The sequence below is a fragment of the Amphiprion ocellaris genome, chromosome 17 (genome assembly GCF_022539595.1).
Source record: "Amphiprion ocellaris isolate individual 3 ecotype Okinawa chromosome 17, ASM2253959v1, whole genome shotgun sequence".
Lineage (NCBI taxonomy): Eukaryota > Metazoa > Chordata > Actinopteri > Pomacentridae > Amphiprion > Amphiprion ocellaris.
In genome coordinates this window covers 15,045,959-15,064,028 of record NC_072782.1, presented here as the reverse complement: position 1 = coordinate 15,064,028, position 18,070 = coordinate 15,045,959, and the positions used below count along the sequence as shown (strand labels likewise).

The 18,070-nt window shown below is 40.3% G+C and overlaps 1 protein-coding gene across 1 annotated transcript in view; it reads left to right on the top strand.

Annotated features, from left to right (window-relative positions):
- lamc3 (laminin, gamma 3) overlaps positions 1-18,070 on the top strand; it is a 135,304-nt gene that overhangs the window by 59,090 nt on the left and 58,144 nt on the right. Inside the window, exons 7-10 of the mRNA XM_023279538.3 lie at positions 4,935-5,033; positions 5,887-6,023; positions 6,410-6,529; positions 17,412-17,610. Of these exons, the coding sequence (XP_023135306.2) occupies positions 4,935-5,033; positions 5,887-6,023; positions 6,410-6,529; positions 17,412-17,610 (555 nt within the window). The remainder of the gene's footprint in view (positions 1-4,934; positions 5,034-5,886; positions 6,024-6,409; positions 6,530-17,411; positions 17,611-18,070) is intronic.

Here is an 18,070-nt window from a genome sequence, read left to right as displayed (position 1 = left end):
AGAATCTGTGATCACGTTTTACTGTCAACTACTATCTGTTAATAACTTCTTTATTAATTTTGAATAATTTAACGTGTTGGTAGTTTTTCAGTACATTTTATTATGTTGGCGTTTCCATGCAAATATCAAAACACCTCAGTCAGAAATAGATCTCAAAGGTGTCAGACCGATGGCTGATTACAAATCTTCTCACTTGACTGAGGTGGAAACCTGATAACATACACAAGTCATGCATCCACTGAAATATTTACCTTCTTCCATATCTTTACTTAGTTCTGGTTTTGATAGTTTCAGTATGCTACACGAATAAGCACGGCGGCCGAAATTGATTTTGAGATTGGTAGAATTGCTTTTATTCTTAAGGTATGAGACTGATTTACCTCTGAGACTTTTCACACTCACAGAGTCTGTCTATTTTTTATGCATCCATAGTTGCCGCTTTAAGATGCACTCACCGGCTGCATACATTTTGATGATGAAAAGTGCATTTCAACTTTGTCTGACCTGAGAGCTCTCATACTAAGTATGTGTGCATATGAGTCTGCATGTAAACATAAATGAAGGCGCATAAGTGTGTGTGTGTGTGTGTGTGTAAAAGCAGTATGTTGCCATATTTATATTCATAAGAAGTCTATCCTAGCTCTCCCTGACCCCCTCTACCTGCCAAAGGAATGCTAAGTTGTGGTAGTGTGGAATCGCATATCAATGATTGTTTGGCATTAGTATTATTTCGTGCACCAAAACTGTGGATACTATGACAACAGACAGTGGACTGATTGTAAAACTGGAAGATAGACATTCAGTTTCAGCTTGATCTGTATGACTTTAACGCTTCTAAATGAAATATTTATTTATTTAAAAGGCAGCATAATGACTGTATAATATGAAATGGGCTGCTCATAGCGATGAACCCACAGTGAATTTGTAGCTCTGCAGGGATCTTTAATGTCTTTCAGCTACTTGTTTTGATTTTACACTCCAAAAATCAAGCAAAAACATTGAGTAAAAGCTGGTCAACATCATGAAATATTTAGCAGCTAAATCGCACAATATTTGTCTTAGGCATTGGTGGAGACCAAACTAGAGGAAAAAGGACTAATATTAATTTGGCTGCCACAAACACAACTCCATATGAATACTATTTCCCTTATGCCTGAATAGATATTCAGTTTACTGCCCGTTTCTGCTGTTCCCTGGTGTACAGAGGAGTTAGTTGATAGCTAATGGTTTAAAGGGAAGCTTACGATGAAAGCAGCTTTAAAGCCTATCATATTTATGTTAGCAATAAATGTGTAAATGAAAGATATACACTAATATTAGAGATTGTTTACCAAATATGATGCTGTCAGTCAAAATGCTGCCAACGCACACATGCAGACATGCATGCCAACGCACACTCTGCTCTCACCCATCCATGCAGCAAACTCAGGCAGTTGAGTTGAAGTGTGAATTACCCAGACCACTAGAGCAGAAACAAGTAGAGGCGGCTTGCCTTGGGATAATTGAATTATTTGTAATAGCACGCCATTAAAAACAGATTCTGTGTTGCAGTCTCGAACGAAAGTAATCAATCAAAATATGTGATAAAGCAGAGAGTGATATAATCTGGGTCACCACTGACCCAAACATCTACACACCAGCCTTAACCAGCACTAGTAAAAGAGACACTAAGAGTTAGTTTCAGCAGTACAGAGCCTCATGTGAGTTTGAGGTTGACAGTTGCATTGCAGTAATGTACACAACGCTGCAACCTTTTTGTATGTAAAAGAAATCAGGGATGAAAAGTAGAGCTCTTTAAAGTACCAGGTAAAAATAATAAAGAAATAAAACAAAGAATGCGTCTCTTCCAAGTTTGATCGCTCCTATGAACTCTTTCTATGTCTAAAGTGTCAGTATGATTCTATCCAGGTACAGCTGATAGTGTGTATGGGTTCCTATGTAGCATCTAAAGGAATAAAATAGGCTCGTTAGATGTCTTCTCAGGACACATGGTCAGTCACTCCAGCCATATAATCGTCCACAGTCTTGCTTGGCTGGGCCTGCTATGACTGAATCCTTCCTGAATCTTTAGTAAAGCTCTTGATTTAGTAGTTCCACATGATAAAAGAAAAAAAAACTGCCGACACAAATGGTGCAGGAGAGTGAAACACTATATTCTTTTTCTATTTAAGGATATACTGTGATTACCAAGAGGTGAAGAATCACATATTGTTACAGCAATTAGTGTTCTATCATTAACGATGAAATATTTAACACTGGAAAATGAATTATCACCCTCTTATGCATCACTGTTTGTCATAAACATGGATTGGCAATTTCTAATGTGAATCTCAATGAACAAAATCAGTTCAAACACAATGTGGTTGTGTTATGAACAATTCAGTTATGTAACCCTACCACACTGTATGTCTTTAATGTTAACAGGACACATGCCTAAAAATGCTTCACCAAATTAATAACTGTTTAGTAGCTAACAAGTAGCCAAATGATATGTATTAGCTGCTTATTAGTTATAGTCTTTTAAAACTCTACAGTGATACAGTTGGCACCCAGATATGTTGAAACATTTGACAACATTTTCAGACCTTCAACTAGTACTTATGACTGTCTGAACTCGAACAGCAAACATGGTATATCTTCTCTCCTTAAGCCTGGATTATCCTCCCTCAGGCACGCAGACAGACACCATGGATGGATAGTTGTTACGATTGTGCTACTTTTTTCTTGTCAGCCAGACGGCTTAGAGGACTCCATTTCATACATGCGCAGTAGGTCATACAGTATCTACATATACATAATATATACTGCCGGGTGTGCACAATATTGTTTTTGTAGGGTAGTTGTTTGGACTCTAACAGACTTTGGAAAATGACAAAATTTGCAACATGCTGATTCTAGTAGACAGTCACTTGCAGCACACAAGGTACACCAGCCTGAAGACCAGTTCATGGTTTTGACGGTTTCTTCCATACACGTGACTCTTTTCTCTTTACAACATGCACAGGCCACACAAATGTTCGCAATGTCCCTCATATCGAACACAGAATCACACATGGGGCTCCTGGGGTAAATGATACATGGTCTGCACTTATATAGCACTTTTCTACCTTTTCTGCCTTAGTGGTACTCCACTAAACAATGGCTTCTCATTCACACATTCACACACCAGCGTCAACAGACAGAGGTACTTGACTTTGGGAACAACTTTGGATTCACTGTCTTGCCCCAGAACACTTGAGGGGCAGAGGATTGAACCGCCAACCTTGTGATTACTGGACAACCCGCTCTGCCACCTGAGGCACTGAGTCCATGGCTTAGACATGACTTTTTACAGAAAATATGCACTGGTTATAGTGCCGTGTTCATGTGATTATTCACAGCGTGTCTTGGGCACGGTGGGTGGATAGCACAGGATATCTGGAGATCTTAGAACTTCCTACTCTGCTTGGGCACTGCCATTGCAAAGTATGTACGAATCAAAGCTCCTATATTGTCACTGTTCTAGAACAACTTAATTAATGAAGAATTGAATGGTGTAGATGACAAAGAATCTCCTTGTACAGTTTCCTCTAAATAGGGATTCATTTTAAGCATTTTTTTCATTGTTATTGGTACAGTCAGTGCGGACATATCACACAATCACAAATTTTGGGCTGCACACAGACATCTGCAAAGGGATCCAACTGAACCCTGGCAGACCTAAGTAAATGATCAAATTTATGTCAGATATAATCTTGCCGACCTTATGGACATGCGGATTTGGAAGGAAGCATGAATTGGTCTTTACAGTGGAACCTCTACTCAATGCAGTTTCAGTGGCCTGTAATTTAATAGAAGTTGTCTCTTTCACACTCATAGGTGAATTTATAGCAAAAGAGCAGTTTATAATAATGATAAATGGAAGTACAATTGGAAATTGCATGACAACAGCACATAGAACACAGTTAATGCTGCTTCCAGTAGCAATTAACATACAACTACACCTCTAAATGACGTATATACACCGATTGGGCATAATATTATGACCACCTGCCTAATATTTTTTCAGTTCCTTTTATTCTGCTAAAACTCCTTTGACCCAGTGGAGCATGGACACAGGACTTCTGAGGATGTCCTGTGGCACCGGGATGGTGGCAGTGAAGTCTGTGGGTTGCAGGGTGGGACCTTCCAAGATCAGGCTTATCCTGGAACATCTTACAGATGCTCAGTAGGATTTGGATCTGGGGAATGTGGAACCTGGGTGAACACCTTAGCTCTGTCATGTTCCCTGGGCCACTCTGAGCAGTTTTTGTGGTGTGTCAGGATGCATTATCTTGCTGAGGGTGGAAACTGGCGTCAAGGACTGCTGTTGCCTTGGGGGTTGGGGGCTTGGTTGACCTGCAATGTTTAGGTGGGTGGTACATGTTGAACATCCTCACGAATGTCAGGACTCAAGGTTTCTCAGCAGAACGTTGCATTATAACAAGATGATCAATGTTGTTCACTTCACCTGTCAGTGGTCATGATGTTGTGGCTGATACAAGCCACACTTTCTGTTATTGATATTGTTTACTCAGTCTTCAAATTTCACAGCAAGCATCTGTCACAAAATATGTGTGCTTTTTGAAGGACTTTTAGTGATGACAAAATCACATTTAGACTGTTGATGAGTGGTCGGGGCAACCAAGGTTCAAGTCCCAGAACAAGCATCCATGTTGTTGAACTCTCCTTGAGCAAGACACCCCACTGTTTCCAGAGATGCAATGGTGCAGCGGACCATCTGTGATGTGGAGGGGCAGAGCGAGCACATAAAGAATCCCTCACCAAGTTATCCCTTTAAATTGCCCTTGTCTTTTCTTGCTTCTTGTGACTGAATAGCACGTTCTCTTCTATAAGAACACCTCTGTTAAATGCTGTAGGTATAAATACATCATCTTCACATCACTTGTTTGTAGGCCATGTGAATGTGAGCCCAGCGGGAGTGTGGACAATTGCTCTCCTCTGAATGGACGTTGTTACTGCAAACCAAACGTGGAGGGACAAAGCTGTGACAGGTGAGTCATAAGTTTGTTGCTTAAATCACACATGTACACATGTAATCGCCGGTTACCAAGGCAACTTTTAAAACCCTGCACAATACAGCAGTTGAAGCCTTCACTGGTGATTTGTCAGTTTATGTTATAGAATATAGTAGTTTGGAAATATCTGATCTTGGAAAATATTTTCCTAAATCTAAAGTAATAACTAAGCACATTACTCCCAGCACCCAGGCCAGGTACAGAAAGAAACAAGATTTTTTTTTTTTTTTTTTTTTTTTTAGATAAACGTGTCAAAAGATTATTGCAAGCTTTCAAGCTATCCATCATTTTGGCTACTAGGACAGTGAACACGACGGTTACAATATGCCAATAACCAAGCCTGTGCTTCTCCCTGTCTGTCTCTATCATGTTCCTCCAGGATACAGCATCAAACTGATAAACTCACTATGACATTAGCAACACACACAGCCCTGCATTTCCAACTACTGAATTATTCTGTGCTCCCCGTTTGTTGACTTTTTTTGTGCTGTTTTCACGGCTCGTTGAGCAAGCCCCTCTCCTGTGTAATGTGACTTGTGTAATGGCTGATTTCTAGTGGTGTTCCTGTCCTACCCATATGCCAGTAAGTGTCTGTGGGTCAGAGTTTAGGGTCCTTGCAGCTGAGCTCCAGTCTGTCCCTCCTTCCTCCACACTGCAGCACCTCAGCTGCTGAGCTGAAAACAACCTAAAGAGATAGCGAGAAAAACACTACTGCAACAATGTGGCAAATAGCTGCAATCAGGTGTGTGTGTGTGTGTGTGTGCAACGTCTGCATGTTAATAACTGTTTATGCTTGAGGGTGTGTATGTGTGTGTGTGTATACCTACAGATGCAAGCCAGGATTTTTCAATCTACAAGAAGTAAACCCAGCTGGCTGCCAGCCGTGTTTCTGCTTTGGCCACTCGCTGGCCTGCTCCTCGTCCAATCACTATGTTGCTGTCAACATCACCTCTGACTTCACTGAAGGTATTTTCTAAGGCCCAACATCCATTAATGAGGTTCCTTTGTAACTGTGAGAGCTTTATTACTCTGCTAATAGACCAACAACATTTAGTTTTCTACCTGCACTGTGTTCATTTTGCTGCTACTGAATTTGGTTGTGTTGTGTGCATTTAGTTGTTTTCTTTATTTGCAGTGTGATGAGCTCTTTTTATTTATTTAAACTGGTTTTTAGGGAAGCGATGTGATAACTAATAAAATCAGCGACGGATAATAAAACACAAAATCATCTGAATACATCAAACATTTCAACTCTTCTTCAAACATTAATATTGGAACATATGTAGCTTGATCGTCGCAATGCAGAGGAGAGTAACTATGATTCATATTTTCAAAACGTCTTTTGCTTTCAGATCAGGACGGCTGGTTGGGGGAGTTCTTCGGAGGGCAGGAGTACCCCCTGCTGTGGAAGGAAGGCGAGGTTTACCTGCTGCCTCTTACCGAGGAAGACATAGGCTTCTACAAAGCCCCTGGTGAGTCAGAGAGCAACATCATAGAGATTTGCAGTCGCCCATCGGGTAGATTGTTACTTCAGGCTCAATGAGTAGCTTACATTTCCCAGGGAGGTATTTCATATCGTTGGCAGTTATGTTGTTGGTTAATAAAACCCTCTGGTTGTTTGTCTTCCAGCAAATATGTACATTTTATTAGTGCTAGTAGAGCATTTGTAATATCCATAGCTTGTTCCTGTTGTTCCTTAGTGAGATTAATCAGAGACTTTGGCAGCGGGTCATTCAGTGGTTATTCTGACACCTTTCTTCCAATCCCTTATCAGAGCCATTAGAAGATAAGGGAATAAGCTGGCCCAGCTACAGGACTTAGGGCCCATTTCTATCAGCCGCCCCAGCAGCAAAGGCCTGATGGAATTGGATGTCTTGGCCATGCTGGAGAGGCAACAAAGTGAAAATTGGCTTGGTTTCTTCTTGTCTCCGCTAAGTCGTTTCTAGGCATCAACTCACAGCCCCTCCAGCCACCATGCAGTCCGCAGCCAGAAGCAAAACAGGAGCAATCCCATTAACTCTGCATCCTGGAGGTTTAATGCCCAAAACGCGCGATCACAGAGAACGACTCCATTTGGAGGCATCTTTTTTTAGAAACGATGAAAAGCTGAGAGCTGAAAAGAGATGTGACAAAGCCTGGTGGTCAGGCATAATTTGTAAAATGTCATTATAAATGCATTAGTAAGTCATGGATGCGCAAGTTTGGCTGCGCGAGTGTGTGTGGTGTGTGTCCATGTGACTTGTGCATGAGTCCATAATTAATGATTGCATGCGCCGCCTTATATATATACATATATATGTGTGTGTGTTGTGTGTGTGTGTCTAATTATAAATGTACATAGTTAACAGTGTATTTTAAAGTTGCTTTCTTGTTCACAGAGTCTACAGCAATGTCTCTGTAGGCCACAACACACAGATTAGTGGCCCAACTGGCCGAGAGCAGCTTTGTGACATCCTGCTTATCTACTTCGTGCAGTGCTTGTTTATGCTGTTTCTCCACATAATAAATACACACATCTATTGCCTTGCCATCCCTATTAATGATCTCATTTTCTCTCGTTTTTTTTCATAGTGGTGCATGTGTACAGTCACTTTAAAGATTAGACCAGAGCGGCAGCAGCTTTGGAAACAGCTCCGGAATTCTCTCTCATTCTGCCACTGTCTCTGTTCTTTTTACTTTTAATTTGCGCTTTGCGCTGAAATCCCTCCACTGTGTTCCTCACCAAAGTAAGAGATAATTCTGAGTGACAACTCTACGTTGGACATCATACAAAACGAAATTTCTGTGATTGCCATGAATGTATTTGTTGCAGTAGTTTGCTTGAGCTGTCACATAAGGGACAGGATTCAGTCATCTGTTATTTTACTGAATTGGTAAAAAGAAAGAGAGAACTGTTCGGGATTTGCATAGCTCACCCAGCTCCAAAAATATCAGCCATTGCACGGCCGAGGACAAAGACATCACAGATATTTTTCTCAATAGTGTTTGACAAGGAGTTGTTGGCCAGGCAGGGGTAGTTTCAGACAGTATATGAAAGAAAACAGGGAAAAGAATTACTCTGCTCTCTATGATAATCAGGCCGGCGTGACACAAACACCAGAAACATTCCTCCGTTTTCAATGCATGAAGACATTTTCATTTTTGTAAACATCCTAAATTGCCCTCCCTTCTATTTTCCTTTCAGTCCAAGTGTGGCAAGCAATAAATTAATGTAGGTAGGCATTTGCGAAGGTGTATGTGTGCATGCAATAAAGACACGCTTCCTGTGAGGCATCGCCGTTTTTTCCCCTCCCGGTCCTGGACATCTGCTTGACAGTTGACACAGGCGGAGTTCAAGTCCCAGCGGTGACTCAACAGGCTGAACACTTGAGCGCAGCTGCCAGGAACTATCATAGACAAACATGAAGTACCTCCCAAAACAGTTGCTTTGACCTGCCTCCAACAACCGTGGTCAGCATTTGAATCTGCTGGACAGTAACTGTGCCTGTCTTGGCTGAGCGGTGTTTCATGCTGAAGGGGACATCGTCTAACATAAGTCCTCACAGCCATCTGTTGAGAAGCTTGCAATGTTGATCCTTTTTCATATCTCCAGCACGGGCCAACCTGCAAAGCCTGAAGCAGCAGGGAGACTCAAAGTAAAGAGGAATGAAGGCAGGAAAGAAGCAAAGGAGGGCAGAATTTTAATGAAATAACCCTCTAGTAGGAGGAAAGAGAGCAGCATATGGTTGCTCTTGTGTTCAGTTGAGGAGTGAAAAAGAGAAAAAGGAGATCCATGAGAGCAGCCTCGGGCTACCTGTCATTCTGAGTCAAGCTGCAGTTGCAGCTGAGGGCCTCACTCAACCTGAGTGCTACCTGCAACCACGTTTGCATGTAATTCAGTCTGGTGGTCCCTGTCGTGTGGGGATAATATGCAAAACAGAAAGGAGATGTAGCAAAAAGGAAATGAGAAAACCGAGTGGAGGGATAGAAAGAGGTAAGAGAGAGAATAAGAAACAGAGAATAAGGGGTAGAGGCAAAGTCAACTAACTTACAAGGTGAAGGAGTGATTGAGTGAGACTCAAGTGGGAAAATCAGAGTTCAGTGTGCCAGAAACAAACTGACGGTGTCTGAAGAAATCCCAAATGACAATCTTTGACGGCCTGCAAATGTTCTGTCTTTTGCATATTGTTTTAGTCTTTGTACTAGTAATCCTATATAAGGGAGCATAGTTTCTCGATTGAAATTTTCCAAAGTCATCATGGTAGCAGTAAAATTTTTCTTATAAACCTGATGTATCATTCACAGGGGACTACCTGGATCTTTTCACATAGAGTGTACCTTTATTAACTCGCCCACACAAAGACAGCAGCTTGCATTTTAATGCTGTACTATTTCTGGTATAACCAGACGCTAACAAAAGAACAGTATGTGCCATCTTCTTTGGAAACGTGTCTGTGGGTTTCACAAGGGCCCTCATAGCTGACACCGCTCTTCTAAATTGATCCCTGCTCACCGGTGACCTTTAGGTTCCCTCTTCTCCACACTCCACTCTATCCTCTTTTATTTCTCTGAAGAACACAAGGCAGATTTGATTCTTAAAAGCAAGACAGATCATCGCTGGCAGGATGTATCTGTAGTGCACTCGTCTGCGTATGCATCCGTTATGTGATGCATTTTGCTCCAACAGCGGCCTTGAATAGAAACGAACCTTTCCTTCCTTTTGTGTTATAAAGTTTCAGGTCACGTACATTACACCTGCAGGCAGTGCAGTTTAGTGTTCTTGATGGTATTGGACCCGTTTAAAAGTTTAGAGTTTGTCCATCCAGCCCTTGCCCCTACTCTGTCTGCATGGTGGTCGATGTTAGAGCCGCAGTGGGACTTGTGTTTGTGCGCGGCGGCAGTGATTTAATTGAAATGGAGTTGATTTAATTTGGTTGGAGCAAAGTCTAAACCCTCTGATTGATTGGGGCCTCCTTCACTATTCCCCAAAAGTTATATGGGCATCTATCACTTGTTGTGATGGTGGCTTTATGTGTTGCTGGCAGAGTGTCAACGGTGGCACAGTAAGTGGACTTCAGATCATTCTGACAGACTCATAGAAACAAAATGGAATTCCAGCGGCACGGACTGAAGCTCTGGTTCTTTACATTCTTTTTTTTTCATTCATGCATCATTTATTTGTAGTGATCCAGAGGTTCGAACTATTATATTATCAACAATTAGTTTGTTGATATATTTTTCTGTTAATAGTTTTGCTCTCCAGTTCCCAAAGCCCAATTTGGCATCTTGAAATATCTTGTTTTATCTAATTAACAGTCCAAAACCTGAAGCCTTTCACAGCACAACAGAGACAAACAATAAATCCTCATACTACAGAAGCTGAGATGAGTGAATATTTAGTATTTTGGCCTCAAGCAAGATTCTGACATTTTAGGAAATGCACTTCATTTCTCGCCAAGATTTCGATGATCAATTTGACTCATGTTTTGTTGCTATGAAGCTGCAGCCAGCAGTGGGTTAGCTTAGCTTAGCATGAGGGCTGGCAACAGGGAGAGCCTGATTCCGTCCAAAGGTTAAAAAAAAAAACTGCCTCTTTGCTCCTCTATACTTGATAAATGAATATATATCTGATTTATTTAAAGCACACAAACAATGGCTGTGTGCTGAAGCTGTGATAACCTGGAGTCTCTATGGATGAATTTCCATTAAACCTGTTGCTTTTACACATTTCTTCCACAGTTAATGGTATGAGCTTAGAAAGTCTTGAAGTGTTTCTTTTTTTAAACATGTGAACAGGACCAGGCTTGCTGTTTGTCACAGCTTTCAGCTTTTATGCCATTAAGTGATTGCTGGCTTTTTCAGTCCATGGAACACTTTGTAATTGCTTGTTGAGGACTTACTATCAGAATGAACCAAATGAAAATTAGATTTGAAACTTTAACTTTGTAATTCTTCAGTGACTTTACAAATGGATAACTGTTTCTCAGTTTCACTTTTTATTGTTCATGTTTGGATTGTTTCTTTTTGTGGCTACAAACCCAGTCACACTACCACAGCAGAGCATCTAACCCAGTAGTAATTACTCTGCCAAGGAACGTGAGGGAGTTATGTAACGATCAGCGTTGGTTTGTCTGTCTGTTGGAAACATTACTCAAAAACAGACAAATGGATTTAGATGAAATTTTCAGGGAAGGTCAGAAATGACACAAGGACCAACTGAGTAGATTTTGGCAGTGATGGCTTATGACATAAGTCGAGGATCCCCTGTAATACATTTCTAGGCTAAATTGTCTACAAACTTTTGTTCTTTTACTAGTCTGTAGGCTATGTTTGACTATTTGTATCCTTATATGCACACGCACACACACACACACACACACACACACACACACACACACACACACACACACACACACACACACACACACACACATCTTCTGGTGTTAGTGGCAGTAGGCATTCATCTCCAAACACTCCAAAAACTGTGTAATAGATAAATGGTAACATGCTACAGGCTACTATCCATAACACAACTGGGTTCACGGCTGACCAGACTCCAGAAGGCCCTAATGGTGCAGTCCAAGTACAAGCATAAAACACAAAAATGGAAAACTCAAGTTATTTTTTACATTTTTACATTTTTTACATTCAAAAATCTAATTCTGATTCAACAACCCAAAAATAAGCAATTAAATTTGACTGAGAGTAAATTATCCATTTTGGAAGCAATCAAAAATAAGTGCATGATAAAAGTTTCTGAAAGTTTCCATTTGATTCGTTTTGGTGATACGAATTGAACAAAGAAATGGTTTCCAACCGATTTCAACTCACTATGCGCTAAACATAATGAACCACGAAAACAATTAGCTTAACTTGGCATAAAAACTGCAAGCTAATAACGTGACAATTTATCAGTTATCAAAACTGATTGATTAATAATATGTTAAATTAAAGTAGTTTAAGTACTGCATTAAAAAGAAAATGTGAAGATAAGCTGTGTGCTCGTATATTTAAAGCCAGCACACAGTGGTATTTAGAGATTGCTAAACTTTTTAATCCACTCCAATTTGTCATATGAGATAAAGTAATGAATATAAATCCATTGCAATTCACAGACAGCAGATCACACATTACACATGACTAATCCTTTCATTGTTTTTTATAGTGATTCATTACTTTGGAGAAGGGCCTGCGAGTGGGGCCACTCTTCGATGGTCTATTAGGGTTGTGAGTAATTATGCTTTGGTACCTCTGTTCTCGCAGACAGAAAGAAAACTCCAAGGAACCACACGATGCAAATCAGACCCCAGCAGAATAATGGCCAGCAAGCTACATCTGAAACATAAGCACTTGCAACCATAAGGGAGCACTTTAGGAGAGAATATTAGCTTAGTCACACAATAGTATTACTGGGCTCATTACCCACAGTTATGCAAGGGATGTGCGATATATATTCCCTATTAATCATTTCAAAAGTAATATCTGTTGACTTTTATTTTCTGTGCACGAGTTTCTTGCATTATTCATTATTACAGTGCGTCACTCCCCAAACATACGTAATTACCTCTTGTCCGCTCCCCAAAAATAGTGGCCCTACTGGGGCTGTCCTCTAATGCAACAATGATAATGGCTGGCAGATACTGCTCTTTTAATGCCTCTGGAGTAGTGTTTGCCTGAGTGACTGACTAGAGAGACCAGATTTAGTAAGATGGGGAATATACACCAAATTCCACTTTACTAAACTGTCCACAGATATTTTGCACAATGGTATGGAATTTCAAAACTGACAAAAGGCAGTAAAAGGTTACCTCAAGAATTAGAAATATGTAACAGATTCATGAGTGAAAATCTGTAAAATCAACAGGAAAAAAATTACATGTCAGCTTGCAGCATACATCTGCACCAAGGGTCTGGTCCATTCTTGTAGAAGTGAATACCACTTTGTGAGTGAAAATGTAAATGTTAAAGTGGATTTGTAACTTCAGGTGTTCTCCAGGCCTCTGTGAGTCAGGATTCAGAGAGTGCAACAACTTAACTTGAGTGAGCAATGCTTTTTATACGTTTCTTTGCAATTAGGGCTAAACTTGTATGGTTCATCTCTCTTGTAGAAACATTCACTCCTGAGTAATTTCCCTGCTGATTCACTGTATCTCCGTTTTGTGAGGGATGTCAATTAAAATGTAAATGAGCAAAATGTTTTACTAGAAATGTAAAAGCAGAAGTGTGAAGATTGCCTAAAATGTGATCTTTCAACTTTGGTGTGTGCTGTAATCAGTGATGGTTCTGAAATGTTCAGATTCTTTACTCAAGTGAAAGCATACAGTACTGTACATCAGTGTAAAAATACTCCATCACAAGTGAAAGTCCTGCAGGAAAAACAGCAATTAAACGAAAGTACTTAGCTCCAGTTGTAGCATATACTAAAGTAAAAGGGTTTGGCCCCTCTGATTGATATATTACATATAACAGTGTTAGATAAATAATAGTGATGCTTCAGTGTGTCAGCAGCCGGTTACTGTTGTAGCTGCTGCCAGTGGAGTCAGTTTGATCTATGCTTATGCACATGGACAGCAGACAAATCTAAAAGGTTTCAAGATGATTAATGGGCGAGAAAAGAAGAAAAACCAAACATCTGATACACAAATGTGTTTTCAGTTTTTGGACTTTTTCTCTTATCTTTAATTTTGATGAAGATAAAGGAACATTTGATCATTTTATCGAAATGAAACCGTGTGAGAAGTTTTGAGGGAAAAATCACAATTTAGCAGAGCTGTTAAAAACTCATCTGAAATGTGAGCCCAACGACACACCGCTCTTTGTAACACTTCAGAAGCCAAAACAGTTGGAAACCACTGGTTTAATCTTTAACAGTGTGTTGTATTTGAAAAGCTTGTCATATTAACCCCTAGACACCTATTGTTGCAAATTCGCATCATACCACTTTCATTCACACTGCAGCCAAGATAGCATATCCATTCCCCCGGTGCCGGTTTGTGCATATTCAATACGTACCTTGGAAACTTTTGCAAGCACTGGTTTCTCATAGAACTGGTCAGAGAGGGACCTAATTATTATATATCTGTTATTATTATTATTATTATTACACATCTGTTCTATGCATAATAGACAAATCAACAATCTCCACTTATTTTAGTATCACCTGGAAAGCAAACACACACATTTTTTTTTAAAAATTTAATTGGAAATAAATTCAGGCATCAAGGGGTTAAATCTTTATCTTTAAAGTAACTAAAGCTGTCAAATAAATGTAGTGGAGCAGAAGGTACAAAATTTCTCTCTGAAATGTAGTGGAAATGAATATAAAGCAACAGAAACTGTACCCAAGTACAGTAGTTGAGTAAATGTACTTAGTTCCTTTCCACCATTAGCTGCCATTATATCCTTTTCTTCAGTATTCAAAAGTATTTCAAAATACAAATAAATTCAGGATTAATTCATAAGAATATGCTTAGAAATGAAATGTAATTACATAGTAACGACATCTTAAATAATATATTGCATTAAAAATGGGGTTATTTACGAAATATTGTAATGGACTGGGTGACATGTTAGTTTTGACTGTTGTCTGGAAAACTAATTCAGCTAAGGTAAAAAAAATAAAAATAAAGAATCTGGTATGCAGCGCTGATATTTACCGAGTGCCACTGAATGTGTTATTAGCTTAGAAGCTGCGTAGCCTGTCAGTCATTTTGATCACCTGTGACAGTGATTTGTACGACTGGAAGAGAGTTTGGAGGTTTTTCTGCTAGTTGAAAATGGGGAGTTAGTCTGTTGCAAGACCCAGAAAAACAAGAGGTTGGTTTGGAGAGCCAGCTGCAAATGGAGTGGACTTCTTGTTTTGGTGTTGGCTACAGCCCACACTAACCTGTGCATTGGTTGCTAATAAATTTTCAACAACACTCGATATCATCTGTTTCTGTTGAAGCGATGCTGCAGTATTTTGGTCTAAAGGAATGTCTATTTTATTTTACCGAGTAATGTACGTTGTTGATACATATCTGGCATTTGTAACAAGCCAAACAGCTGTTAAGTTGGTAGAAATTTCAGTTGGCTGAATCTATAAAAGATGGATGTCACCACAGTTAACCATTCATTTGTGCACTAACTTTTTGACACCTTGAGTGTGGGATTTTACTGTTGCCATTTTGAAGGAATGACCTAAACCATACCCTACCTTACAATCTATTTCCCTCTAAATGGGACAGTAGTTTGCAAAATGAATATAATGCTGTATTCAATTCAGACTACAAACTAATTGAAAAAACGTTTCATCATGCTTTAGCGTTTTAAAATCCAGGTTTAAGACACTTCTGCATTGGTTTTACCTTTCAAACTAGAAGGCTTTTATATACAGTCTGTGCCCACAACTGAGAGTCAAGGACTTTAAATGGAACTACAGTAAAATATTGCTTATGAAAGCTGAAACCAAACAGCTCTGAAAAGCAGACATTGCTTATCTCCAGTCACCACATCATATTGAGTCATTTATGTTGTTTGGGTGTAAATTTGCACTGATCTGAGTGGTGGATCGGACTCACAAGTGTGTATTGATCGGTTGTTTCATTTAGATTTCTCATCCTTTCCATATTGGTTGTTCCACTGGTTGAGAGCTTCAGATGTGGGAGGAATTGCTGTCTAATTGGGGATGGATTCAATCTAAGCTTCCTTTCTTTCCAGACTGACAGATTCTTTTTTTATTTCTAGTCATCAATGTGTATTGATTGTGAAACTACACTAAGATGTGAGACAGCTCATTTCAAACAAGAAGATGTTTTGTCATCGGTGGTGGCGGCGGCAGATGGTTGCGAAGCCCCTCCCCCTGTTCCTGATTGGCTGTAATTATCTACTTCTATTGATTCTCAAGTCACACTCACATGAATGATGCTTTATTGGATCCGGAACAGAAAGTGCTATTGATTAGTCGTGTAATTGAAGCCTTTCCCCTTTCATCACTGCCTCTTTTTCATTTCCTACAAATACCAGTCTTGCGGCTGAATGACAAAAACAACTAACACAGTGTGTGTTGTGGCTCATTCATGTGTCCTCACGTGAAAATTGTTTGAAACCTAACAACTGTGATGGAAGAAGGATGTGTTGTTTTGTGTTGCAAAGCTAAAAAAAAAAAAAAAAAAGAAAGCTACTGCAGCTCGGCTTTTGAGATTGACTCCAGATGTGTGAAATCTTGCAGCTTATTAGAAAGAAAAGAGATTGTTATTTATAGGATATCATTTAATTTAACTTCCTTGCATTTGAGCTGCAGAGAAAGGAAGCGTAACTGCAGGACTTCTAATAAAACAATCCACTGCATAATAAAACCAAATGAAAGAGATATGTAAAGAAATTAACATCATTTACGGCAATGACAGTATAGACTTGCCTGTTTTAGCATAGAAAAGTAATAACTGGTTACTTTACCACACTGCTGAGTAAAACTTTACAAACAGCAGCCAAGCACCTTAATTCAGGGTGTCAGAAGTCAGGTCAAATGCAGGTCAAATAACAAAAACTGACTAACACGGTGCAGAAGTGACAGTGACAGGGGTCTGTAGATGTAAGGGCAGGACACAGATAATAAAAGCCGGCTCCTGGTTGAGCACATATTGGATGATCAGACAGCAGAGGCCCCTCGCGAGCAAAATCACCCACTCACGTCCACAGCCCTCTCAACCCCCAGAAGAGCTCAGGATGTACTTCACACACGATTACGCTCAGAAACAAGATGGCAACCAAGCGTACAAACTGTCAGCTTTGCCCACTCACTCATCCTAAACTGGTAGAGAATTGCAGCATAGTTGTTTTTTTTTTTTTTTTTAAAGAAATTGTTATGATTTGTTCACTTTTATAGCAGAACTGATGCAAAAACCTTTTTGTGGTAGCTTATGCCGCTTGTATTTTTTAACGTTTTTTTGAACATTCAACATTGAGGGAGGGCAAAACTTTTGCCTGTTTTCGTATATGAGAAGGAGAACTCCTGTGTTTCTTCCTCCTTTAGCCAGTTTTGAGGATAGGTGGAGGAGCGGTGGGTGTCTTGTGGTAGCTAAAATCTTTGAAGTGCTCCTAATGTGATATAAGAAGCCAAAGATGAGAGGATGAGTAATTACACATAAACTCCTGCAGGGCTCCATGTGAGCTCAAAAAGGCTGCACCGCACTGCCCTCATGCATATACGCACAAACCGAAAGAGAAGGGAACTGGCAGAGTTTTTAAAAAATGCACACGAAAATAAATCAGCTTCCACCACGCTTTGCACACACAATTCCACCCCTGTGTTTACTACACTGATGGCAAAGAGCTGGCTCAGACTTCAATTATAAAGCTGACTCCACTCCAACCTTTCCTCCTTCCTTCTGCTAGAGAAATTCCTGGGTTTCCAAGTCCACAGCTACGGCCAGCTTCTCTCCATCACCTTCACCTCGGAGACCCCCGAGCTGCTCCCCAACCACGTCACCCTGCTCCTCCAAGGCGCTGGAACCGCCCTGTCTGCCGACCTTTCACCCCAACCGCCGCTCGGCCATGACCCCGGCCTCACACCGCGCCGCTCTTTCGTTGTCAGGTACAAGGATGCAGGCATGAGTCTGTCAGTTTGTAAGTGTGCGCACGTGTTGTTGTGGTTGTTTTTTATACCGCTGTTGAACCTGAGTCTCCATGGAAAATACCGAAGCCTTCGCCGTGATGTCGGGTTGTTTGTTTTTCTCTGTGCATCTCCCTGTTGCCTGACTTGTTCATATATATATGGAGTCCACAGAGTACAGACTATCCAGGACACCCCATGTACTGATTACAGCTCACCCACGTTGACTTTCCTGTCACGGTCCCAGCAGAATATCGGGACATGAATGTAGTGATGAGCCAGCTCCCTCATGCGCTGGCTGTCATGTAGATCTGGCAGGTACAGAGCAGCGGCATTACATTTCCATTTTTACATTTTTATACATTCAGCAGATGGTCTTAACTGGAGTGACATGAAAAATGTGCAGCAGTGGAGAGGCATCAAAAATTCAAGAAATGGATAC